Source organism: Pezoporus wallicus, unplaced genomic scaffold, assembly GCF_028554395.1.
Source record: "Pezoporus wallicus isolate ANWC-B61680 ecotype Strahan unplaced genomic scaffold, APGP_CSIRO_Pwel_v1 contig_14831, whole genome shotgun sequence".
Lineage (NCBI taxonomy): Eukaryota > Metazoa > Chordata > Aves > Psittaciformes > Psittacidae > Pezoporus > Pezoporus wallicus.
The window spans coordinates 764736-780382 of record NW_026642428.1 but is presented as its reverse complement, the minus strand read 5'-3'; the positions used below and the strand labels follow the sequence as shown (position 1 = coordinate 780382).

Here is a 15647-nt window from a genome sequence, read left to right as displayed (position 1 = left end):
AATACCTCTTGCTGCCTTGAGAAAAAGCCACTCTCTAAAGTTTCCATTCAACAACAGATACCTTCAAATCTTTAATGAAGCTGATGTTATCGCGTTGTTAAGGTGGTGATGCTTCCAAATGCAATTGCAGCTGACCATCATCCTGCCAATATACAATATAATCTTTTCCATCTATCATCACCAAGCGCAGCTTATTAAAGAATGAAGGGAATGAATTACCTTCTAATACAGAAAGATACTTGGACTAAAATTAAACTTGCACTTTACACGGCAGTAATTACCTAAGTTCAGGCCCTGAGAAAAGCTATCATTGAACTGGCCTCTTACCAGTGATTTCCAATAATAGTGTGTTTATTTCCAAAGGCAAAAATAGTTATGTTAAATAAGAGTATCAGGGCTATAGCAGATTTTTGCTCCATGCTGTAAAATAAACAGGAGATGTCAAACTGGTTCTTCACTAATGTAATACAGAACATAATTTGATAAGTCAAATTGGTCAAAAATCAGCCAGGAAAACCTAAGCATTGCAGAAGTTGTCAGCCCAACACAACAATAACCCTGCTTATCTTCCCCAGATAGGTAAGATACCTCATGTTGCTGCAGCACAGACATTCTGCTTTTTCTGTTAACAGAAGGCATTGTATCAATTTATGCTCAGTCCTCTTTCAAATAGCACTGCTGAAAATTTCACACATTGCTTCCAAGCTAGACCAAAATCACTGCATGTAGATTAAGGCACAGAAAACATTTACCTTTTTGAAAAGGTAAAATTCAGACAGGCTTTGAATTATATTCAAATGCAGCAGAAGCCAGGAAATCCATAACACACTAATACACACATACAGCTCCTCATAATATAGTTTGTTCAAAACCTCTTGCATCAATCCTGAACAAGGTTCATTTATACAACTGCTTCTGGAGGTGAGATCAACTGTTGTTGATCCAGTATGTTGTAACAACTCTGCAGAAGCAGACACCAAGCAGAGAGATGGGGGGGAAATGAGAAGACACACCATAATGGGGGATCTGAACATCTCAGGATGCATCATCAGCCCTTTTGAAGCCACCACAACTTATGAAGTTCCTGGGTAATGCAGGCGTTTATACATAAACACTTCCTTTCCATTAACCACAACCTCTGAGCACCAAGCTCCTGCCATCTTCTGGAATCAAGCAGTGGTACCTTTGAAATGACTACCCACCATACCCCAAATGGCCTGCTACCCGTTAAACACACTCGTAGTGTGCAGTACCAGGTTCCTGGAAGACAGGAAAAGCCTCTTGCTAAAGGCCAGAGCAACATCAGAACAGGCTGAAGCTGGACTCTGCACTCTGACCAGCTTCATGCCCAACATCTAAGAGCAGGGCCTGCAGAAGCAGTGGGCTTCGGGAGCTCAGTGGCACCAAGCTCATGTCCAGCACTACGAGAGATCCCAAACTCCCATTTCTGTTTTGTCACCTGCTCACTGTGACACCTCGGCCATTTCACTTCATTTCAACCATTGACCACAATGGATATTGCATGACTTTCAACATGTCAAAACACTTCAAAAGTACCTGAAAGGAAGCTCTGCAGTAAACACACTAATCATTCTTTTCCTTGACAGCAGTGCTTAGCTCTTAACCCACTTCCATGGGTTACAACTTCACTACGCACACACTGAATGACTGTGGAGTGGCAGTGCCACATTCTTCACCTTAAAAGAGATGAAAAACGGACCTCAGGTTCTGGTCAGTCTGCTGCACTTATCACTTGAGATCTTTTCTAGGTTCTGCTCAACTTCAGCGTTACAGTTAACACTCAGAAGGAACAAGCAGAGCTAAACTGGGGGTGGGAAAGGCTGGAAGAAAAGAGACGTGAAGGAGCTTATTTGAAATAGTGCCTAAATATATATATGAAAATAGCCTGGAAATACTCCAAGGGCTACAATTAATGCATAAATATTACATATTTTATAACTGTCGATAATCTGCTGTATAAACAGAAGAGATCCGCTGGAAACTGTGCAATTGGACAGAAATTTAGGTTTGGATTATTGTTTTTGATCAGTCATGTATAAGAGCATCCCTGAAGACCTTCCGTAAGCATTATGGGACAATTTCATGCTGACCTTCCACGCAAGAACACTCCGTGCTCCCAACCCACCTCTGAGAATACATCCACCTACTCCAGCACATCTGTTCCACCATTTTGCCAGAGGGAAGGAACACCACTGGATTCTCTGTACTCAAGTCACTTCATCTCTTTAGGCACCTAAATATATGTCTCAGAACGTAACTGCTGCCATTCAGGCTTGAAAATTTTAGCTTCTCTTCCTAAGAGCACTGGCAGCAGTTAAACACTTCACATGAGTGGCACTAAAAGCTGGCACTGCCACAGCCCTACACAGGGTCTCTGCTTCTAGCATGTTTTTGTTCTCAACAAGAAAGTATCAACTTTCACAATGCTAACAGGAAGGGTACAATATAAGTTTAAGGTTCATGGCTAGATAAGAGAGTCCCAGGATTAGCACACCCCATATCATCTTTATCTAAAAGCCATCATAAAGGGAGATAAAAGTATCTCTAAAAGACTGAGCTACTGAAGACTTCCAAGTTCCAGCAGCATTTCCAACAATTACTAAATGATTTCAACATCTTGGTTGTAAAAATACATATTGCCACAGCAGAGCTTCCTCTCTCACACTATGTGGGCACCACTGCTAGGCCTCAAGCTCTCCAAGCACTCCACAGGGGACACCACGCCAAGCTTAGGTTGGTTCACTGATTATTACAGATTACTCACATGCTTTTGAGTCAACCACGTGGTTTGCTGTAATTCCTTCTACTAAAAGCTTTAATTGGAATCATAGAATACCCCGGGTTGGAAGGGACCCACTGAGCCCAACTGCTTATGAAATTATCAGTTACCAAAAAGACACCCTAATTTGATCATGTAAAGCAAAGTGGCTTCCTGGATCCATTCACATTAGAGCAGCGGTGTCTGAAAACATCCATATCCTGCAAGGTCCTGGAATTTGGGTGATCTCAGTTCTACGCATGAGGAGATTGAGCAATCTGCTAAAGAAAGCAATAATAAATTATACTCCTCTCCTTGCAGCACAAGAGCTACCCAGTTGGTTCAAGCTCTCTCAAAAGAAAAAGACTCTAGACTATGGAAAGATTCCCGATATATGAACTTGAGGCATACCACATGCAAATACAAGTTGAAGCCAAAACAAAGAAACTTAAGTGCACTGTAATTCTAGTTGAGCTGCAGCACATGAACAAGACAGAGCTAATATTTCAGCTGCTTCTTGCACAATTAGAAGCTGTAGAGCCGGAAGTCAGAAAGCTCAAGCCCACATTGAGAATATAGTGTTTTGTTGAACTTCCTCCCCCAAAGTACATTTAGAAAAATAATAAACACAGAAGACAGTAAAAGCGTGACTTTCATCTAAACCGTGGTACACAGCAACAGATCAGCTTGCTGATACAAGGGAGGGAGAAACACTTGCCAAACTAAACCTTTCTAGATTCCACCCTAGATTTCAAAGTGAATTGTTTAATTGTTCAACAGCTGCACCTTGAACTACAGGCACCCTCAAGATTTTAGGCAGATCAGGCGCAAGAGCTGTCTTCAAGAAGGCAGCAGGTCCAAGTAGCCACGATTGATCACAGTCAAAAAGAGACTCTCAAGGTAAATACAAGTCAGAAGCACAAACACTGGTTGTAAGCACTTCATTCTTGAGGGCGGGCACCAGGGTTGAAATTCTGCTTCCTGAGATCCTGTTAAGATTAAGAAATTTAACTAAAACCTAACCAGATCAATACAAGCCTCAGAAGAGCCATCAGAAGCTCCTTTCACCCAATGGAGCCAGTCTGGCAGCATGCTACGTGTAAAAGTAATTCTCTGCCTCCCCAAAACACTTGATGTTTGCCTCCTCCTTACCAGGAGCCTGAGACTTTGTCCTGGTTTTGGCTGGGATAGAGTTAAAAATCCCAATTTCCGTGGCTCAGATGCAAGTTTCAATGTTGTTTTCCATATCATTTAAGCCTGAAGCACAGCAAATAAATTCTATGATCACCTGTACGCCGTTCGGACAGCTTTTAGAAGAGCAGTGTAGCCCACAGCCTCTTTAATAATCCTTTAAACTGAAAAGGTTAATTTCCCCTTACAGGTAAGTAAAGGTCCATAATCTAGTTAAAATGGTTTCTGGAACAACTACACAGCTGAAGCAATTAGGAATGCCATGTGCTGTAACAAGAAGTATTTTTAACGTGTTGTTTAACTAATGTCCCTTCCATCCTCATTTGGCAAAATTCTGGTACTCGTTACTCATCTCCTAGCAAGCACATTTCACCACACAAAAGATCTTATCTGTGTGGTAGAAGTTACTCTGAGAAAACCAGCCCTAAGCTTAAAAAGCAACCAAATAGCAGCATCTGTACACGGAGGGCTGAAAATGGGGGAAAATTAGGTGAAACCACAGCTTTGCTTGAGAAACTAACAACCAAAATTCTCCTGTTTAAAGGAGGTCTCAGTTAAAATCAAAAGAGGAGTCACAATAATAAGGCAACTTTCATATATTCCATCAAGGCCAATTGGACAGCTTTTCCTCCAAAACAAAGAGAGCCATCTCAGAACCCTACAATGGTTTCTGTTGGAACACCTTAAAGCTCATTTAGTTCCAACCCCTGCCACGGGCAGGGACCCCTTCCACTGGAGCACCTTGTTCCAAGCCCCTGTGTCCAACCTGGCCTTGAGCACTGCCAGGGATGGGGCAGCCACAGCTTCTCTGGGCACCCTGTGCCAGCGCCTCAGCACCCTCACAGGGAAGAGCTTCTGCCTAAGAGCTCAGCTCAGTCTCCCCTCTGGCAGGTTCAAGCCATTCCCCTTGGCCTGTCGCATCAAATTGTGGTTAACCATGGGGCAGAGAGCTCAGATTTCTCAGTAGCACTGCAAGAGCTCAGTGCAGACTCATCCACCAACATGGATTTTCAGGATACAGAGCTTTCCCAGCTGGCTTCTACACAAAAGCATCCAATGGAGCTGTTTTCTCAATTTTGCAATGAGGATGACTAATAAAATATGGATCAAATTCACTGCTCTACTGAACATGGACAGAATATCTCCCGTCTCAGATAAACAAACCCACTGACAGAGTCCTTGGGAGTAACGAAATCTCTTGTCACTCCCCAACAGCACAGCCAGCAGAACCACAATTGTCAGTATTAGCCACACAACTCTGCAAGAGCTATGCAGGAGTCCTGCACTTGAAAAACACTCAGAAGGAAGCAAGAGACTCTGCAATGTGAGCAGAGTAACAGCAGGAGAAGAGTCCCACCGCCAGCAGGACCCAGCTGCTATTTTCAGTTCTTCAAACAAGAGCAGGTTGAAGTAGCACAGGCTGCGTTTACGAGTTCAACTAGCTGGGCAAGTCTGCTCTTCTGCAAGCTTCCTACTCCCCACTGCAAGTTGCACAGGCTGCTGTAAGACATAGAAAGTTGTACAAGTTAGACAAGAGCCTTCTAACATTCGCTTGTCACTCATGCTTCAGCCAGCCACGCTCAAGTAAAGCTCCTCAGAGGGTGGTGGCGAGGCGGGCACAGATGGATGCAGCGCTGCACTTCCCCCTTGCCACGAATCCAGTGTGTCGGTTTTAAGCACGGTTCAGAGCAACATTCTGAGGAAGCAAGTGTAAGAAGGTAACATCCATTTCCTCCTTTTGTTCTTGACATTAAAAATAATAGTTAGCTGGTTTAATTTCCTTATCTGTTATTCACATTAGCTTGTGTACTACCCACCTACATGAACTATCTGGGTACAGAACGCATGTTCAAGTGCCCTGCTGTGCAACTCCCTTCCCCAAGTCTTTGTCAGATCGTTGCTTTTCAAATTAATAACCTCTTCTCAACTGGGTAGAAGACTACTGCAGCAAACCTTCCGAGCAATTCCACCTTGACTTGGCAAAGACCAGCGAGAATCACATCCAAAGATGTGCCACGCAATGTCTATCAGGTCATCAGTCTGGTCCTGTGGTGGAGGGAAGCAGTAAATTCAGACATTTCTTATCCCTACTGCCTGAGGAATTTGATGGGAAAATGCAGCAGGAGATGCTGAAATGCTGGCCAAGGAGAAGCTGCCAGAGTTTGTAATATGTATCTGCCATTTGAAAACAAAGCCAGGGAGCACAGAAATTTGACATCTGAGGAAACAAACCCATAATGTTTGCAGCAGTGACAAGGATGCCCAAACCATTTGGGGCACTTATTCAACAAATCATTTAAAGCCTTGTTACTTAGAGTAACTGTTTAAATGGAGAAAATTAACACAAGTCTGCTCCACACTTGCATTTGAACTGTATGCACCATTGCTCCCAGTTGTTTTGAATGTGTACAAAGCTGCATATCACTGGTTATGAATCCAATAGGTTTTTTCATTACCATGTATGTATTTATTACTCTAAAATACCTTCGTGACATTTACAGTTAGCAATTTTACAATCTGTAGCAACATTACTTTCCAAAACAAAAGGAAAACCAATCATTCCACAAGGCCAAGTACAAGGTCCTGCACCTGGGTCAGGACAACTCCCAGCACAAACACAGATGAGCAGACAATGGACTAGGAGCAGCCCTGAGGAGGAGGACTTGGGGGTGTTGCTAGATGAGAAGTTCACTGTGACCCAGCTTCAGTGCGCAACTGAGCCCAGAACCAACCCCCGTGTGCTGGGCTGCACCCCCAGAGCATGAGCAGCAGCTGAGGGAGGGGATCCTGCCCCTCTGCTGTGCTCTGGGGAGACCCTCCCTGCAGCCCTGATCCAGCTCTGGGGCAGCAGCCCAAGAGGGACGTGGAGCTGTTGGAGCGAGGCCAGAGGAGGCCATGGAGATGCTGTGGGGGCTGGAGCAGCTCTGCTCTGGAGCCAGGCTGAGAGAGCTGGGCTGGGTCAGCCTGGAGAGGAGAAGGCTCCTTAAGGGGAGACCTGAGAGCAGCTCCAGTGCCTAAAGGGGCTGCAGGAAAGCTGGAGAGGGGCTTGGGACAAGGGCCTGTAGGGGCAGGCCAAGGGGAATGGCTTTAACCTGCCAGAGGGGAGACTGAGATGAGCTCTTAGGCAGAAGCTCTTCCCTGGGAGGGTGTCCCTGCCCATGGCAGGGGGCTGGAGTGGGATGAGCTTTAAGCTCCCTTTCAACCCAAACCATTCTAGGATTCTACATCTGCAGAAAGGAGTCGCATGCTAAACAAAACCCACTAAACCCCTAAATTAACTGAAAGCACAGAGATTGCTTAGAAAGGTATCTGGTTGGAGTTTGAGCCCCTTCCATTTTCTTACTCTGACAGTCAGAGTCCACAAAGGGGGAAAAAATATTCTATTGCTATAAACTCCTCAAGCAATAAGACATGACAGAGTGAATTATGATCTCTTCAATTTGGGGCTGGTTTGTTAGACACGGAACTGACAGCAAAGTGTTTTCACCACATCTAGGAATAAATACATACCATAGTTCCTGCATTGGAATGCCTTACTGGAATTATAGCTTTAAGTACTTATCATGTAAAAGTGATGAAACACATACTGAGTACCTCATTATCCTTACAACCAGCATTGCCTGGAATGCTTACGGACCAATTAAGCTTTAGATTAAAGCTAACCAGACCCAGTATACCTCTTAAAAGAATACCTGAATCAGAAGATGAGATTATCAAAAACTATGTTTTTACCCTCAATTTTTTAGTTGTAACAACACAAAAAAGCATATAAACAACTGTGCAACATGCTTCAGTAAACCTGCAGGCCACCATCACCACACACGTAGCAGGCCTCCCACACCCTGGAGCTGTTCAGACTGTGAGTGTAAAGTACCTGCTCATTTTTGTTTACAAGGGATTTCTTCTGCAAAGGACATTTTTTGCCACTCACCCACCATCTCCCTGGATCTATTCTCACAAAGCTTTTCCTCCCACCAGCTATTCTCACAGTGAATCCCTTCCAGGGTTTCAAAACAGCAGAAGGTTCCAACATGCAAGCAGCCCCCTTCAGAAACCAACAGGACTATTGTATTGAAGCTGGTTTTTAAGGGTATTAAAAGTTAACCACGTTGTTAAGTGCTGTGTGGAGTCAGTGCCAGAAAGAAATCACACGTAGTTATATAATGCTCTGTAAGCATCAGATTATTGTCAGCAGCCACACAAGTGATTTAGACCTTAATACAAAAGACAGTTTAAAGAAAAGTAGCCACAAAGGCAAAAAGTCTTCCTGAACTCAGGAGTTTGGGCTATAATAGATCACAGCAAAGACCCAGCCTGGCAGATTCTTTCCCAGCACAGATGGGATGATTTTGTGGCCTTGATGGATTTGGGGGTATTTTTGCTTGGCTTTTCAATAATTAAACTGTATGGTTTATAAGAACTCCTGAAAGCAGACAGGGTTTTTCTGTTTTGGAGGGGCTGGTTTGTTTCTTGTCAAACTCACCCCTTCAACATAACAGATCTTTGAACCATATTTAGTGGCTCAGCTAAAGCAACTAATGAGTGTTACGTAAGATGTCTCTCCATGTAGAACAATCTGTTCCAAAAGTTACCAAAAATAGCAATTCTCTAAACACTGGTGTGATGCAATATTTAACCAGCTACTGCATTAGCAGCCGAATCCATCCATTACTAGTTAAAAAAATAAAGACTTGAGAGCTTACTACAACATCTGCAACCTTACCTAGGCTGGTAGGTTTTATCAGCTCATCCAACAAGTCATAAAAAGGTAGCTTCTGAAGTTTTATGTCGGGGTGGACAGGGTGGAGCGCAGATGTGAGATGGGGTAGTTCCAGTTCATGTTTAGGTCCCAGAAGCGACACGGGAAGCAACGGTGAGGTGGCAGGGTGGCCATCGTAACTGAGCTGTGGAATGGTAGACGGAGACAAAGCTGCTGGCATGGAGCTCGAGTGGACGCTGGGGATGGATAAGTCTGCAGGAGTCATGATTTTCTGAGGGAACCTTCGCCTATAGAGTTCTTTGATTTTCATTTGTACGGCAGGGCTGCAGCCAGCCTTTAACAAATGCAGTGCTTTCGTGAGGAGTTCGTGTTTCCGTCCGTGCTTGTTCCTCCCCGCGTAACCCAGAAGTACTTGCAGCTCAGACACTCTAAGGCTCATAACCATTTGCTTAAAAGAAACAAAACAGGAAAAAATTAGTATTCAAGCTACAGCATCTTAAACACGGACATCAGAATGTGGCTTAACCCCATCAAGCACACAGGTTTTAAAGGCATACTGCTCTTCCCCCACTGATAATGTGAAATATAATGCAAACCATACTTGTTCATGGATATATCTACTTAGAAAGTCTGTAACGAGCAACTTTTAAAGGGGTTTCCATTTGCCAGACACAATGCAGGACAGGAGAAGAGAAAAGGACAAGTTGCCAGTACACAATAAAGCTTGTAAATGCAATTATTTTCCACTCCTTGTTCTGCTGGCATCTATAATGTTAACAGTTTTTTCACATTGGCAATATCCAAGTCTCCAGTACTTGCAGCTGAAAGCTGTGCCAGTCCTTAACTCTGGAACATTATTTCACTTACAAGTCTTTCCCTCACTTTTAGCCATGCAGCATAACTAATCCACGCAGGTTCAAAGGAAAGGAGATAAATGATTTTAAAGAGAGAGAAAAATTACAATACAATTTGTGCGCAACCCCATATGATTATTACTGAGTTAAAGGAAGCTTCTTCCAATTATGCTTCCTCCTCACATCAGAGCTGCATGTTCTGGATGGGGGAGATGGGCTTTGCCTTCTATTAATTAGCATCTTCATTTACACTGTCTTTTACTGTCCCCCAGTATAGCCTAATGAACCAAACTGGTCTGACTTGTCAACTGTTTCACCTCTTCAGGAAGCAAGACATAAAGTAACCAAAGCAGCAATGGCTTGCACACACTGACTGCTTCCTCCCTGGTCCAGCTGAAGCCAAGAGGCAATTTATACACTTAATTTCTACTTTAAAACTTCATTCAGTGCTTGACAGCAGCTCGGTTCACCATCACATGTCTTGTGACACCAGCTCAAGTGGTATTTCTGTAGAATCCTGGACTCCCAAGAAATCACAAGGATATACTTGATACTTGAGGTATATATATTTGGGACCAAACCAGCTAATTCAGCATATCAGGGTTCTGCCATCACTGGAAGCTGAATAACCAAACTAGCACTTGCCTTTGCAAATAACCTTTCAAACAGAGTAAAAATGCCCCCATCCTCTCCAGCTCTCCAAACTGTGCAAAGTATTCACACACACATTACTCAAGTTATTTTCACATTCATTTTTAAACCTGAAGTGCTAATAGTAAGCTGTGCCTGGCTTAGCTAAAGCAGCCCCAAAGCCTCATCGATTCCTCAAACCTCCAGCATCTACATGAGACCTTCCAGGCACAGGTATCCACAGGAAGTATTTCCCTATCCTGAAATAGGTCGTGTTATTTAAAAGCCCTAAATCAGATGATTCATGTATTTGATGAGGTGTGCACCAGGCAGATTTAACTACATTTGCTACAAGATTTCTGCTCTGTTGAGCCACACCAAGAGAAGTGAATGATCTTGCTGCAAATCTCAGCTAAACTTTGCTGCAGCCTAAAGCAAACACTTCGGATACAAGCAGGACTTTGCTGGCATTTTATCCTCCGAATACCCAAGAACATACTTCACACTTTTAACCATGGGTCTGTCATGGAGCTACTAATAAGAACAGAGAAGGTACTTTTGTCAGAAACAGAGATGTCTTAAAAGAACAAGGTATTTCAGTTAAGATCTGAAGTGTTGACAGCTGAAAGGGAAGTGAAACAAACAGATCTGAAACACGGAAAAACACTATTTATATATTTATAATGCTTTGCAAGCATTTCCTCAACAGAATGAGTAGTTACAGCTGAAGGGCTTAAAGCCTGCTACCATCACCCCGAGAAGTCACTTCCTGAGCAGGCAGAACCTCTCAGAGCTTCACCCTGTTCTTGTTTTGTAATAAACTCCTAGGCCCAGCTTGCAAAAAACCCTGAGGATGAAGAAATCATCGAGCTAACAGAGGAGCTCCTGCTACAGGTTGGATTTTTTTCTGGGATTTAAGGTAGAGATGACTTAGAAATAAGTAGACAGAAAGCAGGGGCCATCCTGCAGCCAGGCTGACAAACCAAAACAAATACATTCCCCAGATCCTCCCACCCTTGTGCATTCCTTACAAAGGAGGACAAGAACAATTCTGTTTGCAGTGTTAAGGGCACTAACAGATACATCGATCAAAACCAGGAGGAAAAAACAGCACTAAAGGCTTGTGGGTTTATTACAGTTTCATACCTCATTGAGAAACCCTTCTTCTGCAAATATAAAGAGACAATGACTTAAACCAGCCCCCCCCCCGACTCATCCATAGGGCTTTGCCAGCGGATCGTGTCAATCAGTGGCTGGGGAAGCAGAGCCCAACAGGCAGCCGCGCTGGGAAAGTCTCTCCTGTCACTGCAACATGAACGTGAGAATTCCTCTCCCCTCCTCCACCACAGTTGTGTTTTATTTGAGGACACAGCCCCAGCTCCATCAGCAGCAGTGCCACTGCCTGGACGAGCACTGCCCAGGCTACGAGCCCTTGGCCTGGGTCACTCTGGTACCCTAATCTTAGAACAGGCAGGGTAATTATAGCAGGAAACAAATCAAGTGCTGTCAAACTCACAGAGTAAATACAGTAAAAAGCTGCAATCTGTGATTTATTTTTTTTGCCCTGTCATATCTCACCTCATCACAATTCACCCCCCCCCAGCCCATTGCTGGCTTAGGTGCAGCAGCAAAGCTGAAGGGCAAAGACACAAAATGTTTTTGCTTCAGGAAGTCTTGGGGTTTTTCCCCTGTTGCCTGGAGTAGTAAAAAGATCACTCACAGCAGTATAGCTGCATCTGAAACAAGCTCCACAACCCACCACAAAGAGCCTGTACCCCAACAACAGCAAATATCCACAATGCAAGTAACTGCCCCTGTCTCTGGCTGTTTATCAGAACTGACAAAATGTGTGGGTTTTGCTTTCCTAACACAAAAGAAATTAACAAAAACACAACTAAAAAAGCCCAACCAAACAAAAATACCAGGATATATACAGCTACCAAGGGCAGAATGAGGAATAGGTTGCAAACTGCAATTACAGGCAACTAGGTGCATGAGAAACTGATGCTATTTGGCTAGGAAAATGTTGACCTACTGGCTACTTGATTAACTTCGGTGTGAGAAATGCAGCAAGCCAGTTCCAGACGCAGCAAATCCCAGTATCAACCACTGGGTGTTCTGCTGATGATGTGCATTTTGGTACCTGTCATATCTAGGCAATATCTAAAATTCAAAAAAGAGGGTAAGGACAGTAGAAAACCTGCTTGAAGTGTAAGAGTATGAACAAGCTTTACAGAAACTCAACTTATCTCAATGTAGCACAGAATATCTCTATTTTGACTGGTTGTAAAGACCTTTCCAGAGCAGGTAACTCATCTATAAACATCCACCTGACATTTCCTGCTCGACAGCACAAAACCAACACATGCTCCTCCACAGAACCAGCATTAGTCACTGGGATTACCAGGCTCATTATGTATCTTCCCCCTGCAGCCCACGTCCCCTTATCCAAGGCTTGCAACCACAGCCCATGCTTCCCAAAGGAAGTCACCCCATCGTGTGTGTCAGGTCCACAGAAGCAAAGAGCCCAGTTTATTTTCCCACCTCCCAGTTGCTTGTTTCCAAATCTGTGCCTGTTCTCTCCTGCCAGACTGTGTGAACCCACCCATGTGATGCAGCTCATCCTGCAGCCACAGGAGCATCCCCCCACTTCTGCGTGTTGAGGAAACAGCCTCAAGCTATTCATCTGGCAACAAGGACTATTTCCTGCTCCACTCCTCCTTCAGATAACCTATAAGGTTTGGAATAGCTTATGGATGCAAAAGCAATCCATGGGCGGCATCCTACATCATTCACCTACTTCACCCCATGGCTATCCACAGGAAAGGATGTTCTACACACAGCACACTCTCAAAAAAGTTGGTACACTGGTTTTCAAACTAACAGCCATGAAAAGTGAAGTCCCCCAAACCAAAAACTGCATGTAGACACTTAAGAGGTAAGGAAGAACAAGGGAGTTCTCCAGCACATCCACTAAAGGACTATTAAATAAAAAGCATCAGGCTGTAACATCAGTGAATGCTTTGCAGCTCCTGACTCACAGAGTTCTCTCAATAACCAAGCATGTTGGGCTGCAGTAATGTGTCTGTGCCACACTAAAGGACTATGCTGCTTTGGGAATGCTGCTTCGACATTCAGAGTAAATACTTCACCAGGAACTTCAACTTCTAACAGAGCAGCCAACATGAGGAGTCATTTACTTCTGTTTCCCTCTGCAAAGAAAACAGCCAAGATAAAATTTCACTTAAAAAGAACAGTTTTCCACACAAGGCCAGTTATTGCTCCCACCAAGGAAAGCCACTCAGGCCAGGCAGCTTCCTGGCTAGAGAAGTCCAGTTCTTAGCACAGGTTAACAGGTCAGATCAAAGAAAATTGCTTCCAAGAACTGGACCTTGTCTCACTGATCTATGAAGGTTGGGAATTAAGTTTCAAAATATACAAAATCCAACTGTTAGTGCCTCTGGATAAGAAATCCCATTGATAACCCTGCATGGCCTCACTGGCACGTGAATCAGAGAAGTGTGACTAAAGAGACAAGCAGTCAGGCAGAAAACATTCTTTCTAGACTGGAAAATACACAGGGGCTAAAACACTGGTTTGAAATGCAGGAAGACGAGCTGCAAGTCCCACTGCTCAAGAAAGGCACAGATACAGGTATCTGCTGAGATCCAGCACCACAGATGGTGAGCTTTCTCCTTTCTTCCCAGTTTTTGAAGGGAGGGACTTCCCAGAGAGGTAAAAACCAGGCAGCAGCCAGTAATGGACTGCAGGGTCCACAGGAAAGCATAATGGAGAACACTGGAAATTTGTCACTATTAATACCAGCACCACAAGGTTCTGTCTTCAGGCATCTTCATCCAGCAGCAGCAGCATTAACAATCCCAACAACGTAATGAATGCTTTCTAGAAAGAGGATTTCCACATCCCAGTAATCAACCCTGGAATCTATCTGGAGAATTCCAGGTGTTTATGATAACTAGAACCTGTGAGTAAGTTCCAAAACACATCCAAAAGATTTGCCAGTGGAACAAGAAGCTTTTGGCCAGGTACTACACCACATCTTTGTGCCTAAAGCTATACAACAGGTCTTCCACAATTCCATAACCATTAACATGGAAGTTAAAGGGGAAAAAGGAAAAAAAGCACCTCAAACACCAGCCAGAGATGGAAGAAGACAGTAAAGGGGGAAAAGAAAGAAATGAAAAAAAGAGATTCCAAATGGAAGGACACCCATTTATAGCTGGTGATTTGGGACAGTGACAGTAAGTTTCTTGTGCTACTTACATAGTGATTAGCAATAGTTTACTTCAAATCAGGCATCATTATTACAGAAGAGGGCAAGCACTGCAACAAGTCACTTCAAAGGAGAAGGGCAGGACAGAAAACTGACTGCACCCTGTATTCCTTGGAAAGCTACAGAGGGGCCTCTGCTCCAACACCTCAGCCCCAGCAGCACCCAAGGGATCAGCTCTGGCTGCAGTCTGCATTCACAGCATGGGCACAATCAAAGCTCTAAGGCTGTTTTCAAGGACAACACAGATGGATATTTGCCCCTTATGCAAGAAGGAAACCACTACTAAAGGAATTCCATAGCGCACTTCCAAAAGGCACTTTAAAACAACAACAACAAAAAAATAAAAAAATCAAATCAAAACTGTCCTTTTTTTCTAGTCAAAGCAACTGGGAAGCATTAGATTAGTATGGAAATGGGTCTGAATTAATCTCAATATAGCTCCAACACCCAGCTGTAAAAATAGAGAGTTCTTGCATGCTATGAACAGCCTCTTTAACCCCCAGTATAAATCTTCCGAAGAGGAAAGCAATACCTGAGCTGCACGAGCTCTCTACAGTTACACAGACTAAGCTCTGGGGCTCTTTAGGCATTTCAGATTTGTGAAAATGGGAAATCGTGATGGTAAAAATATTCCCATCTTTTACGAAGGCACATTCCTTAGTCCTAAATGCTATCTGCAAGACTCACACGAGGAAGCTCTCAAGGCTAAGCTATAAAAACTGGAACCAGCCTCCCGAAAACCTGCAGGAGGGAGTGAAAGGCCCAATTCATGGAAGCTCCAGTGCCCCAGTGACAGGCTGTAACTTCCTGCGTTTGTCTCCTGCAACCAAAACACTCAAAGGTTGAAGTCACCGTAATTCAAACTGGGGGGGGAGGCAAAGGCACAGAACAACAGTCGTAAATACACAGCACGCTACAGCCTTTAAGAGGGGTTATTGGTTCTCATCATGAAAAACTCATCTGTCTCTTGAAGCAGTACGTACCGTGGTTCGCCAAGTAGGGCGGCACAAAAAGAATAGGTACAAAACAACGGCAGGTACAGGTGTTATTTGCCTTGTTATACACACAAGGCAATATTTCTTAATCAAAGAAACCCTCTATTTACACAGTATATCAGTGCTCATAAAGAACATGCTGCAACTGTACGACCGAATCTATGCATTCGTCCAGCTGGCAATA

At 43.8% G+C, this 15647-nt stretch overlaps 1 protein-coding gene across 4 annotated transcripts in view; it reads right to left on the bottom strand.

The window, feature by feature from the left end:
* PIAS1 (protein inhibitor of activated STAT 1) overlaps positions 1–15647 on the bottom strand; it is a 58186-nt gene that overhangs the window by 24269 nt on the left and 18270 nt on the right. For 3 of the 4 annotated variants that reach the window (XM_057430537.1, XM_057430536.1, XM_057430535.1), the window contains exon 2: positions 8694–9138. The exons of the other annotated variant lie outside the window; for it this stretch is intronic. In XM_057430537.1, coding sequence (XP_057286520.1) covers positions 8694–9138 — 445 coding nt within the window. The remainder of the gene's footprint in view (positions 1–8693; positions 9139–15647) is intronic. 4 annotated transcript variants of the gene reach the window in all.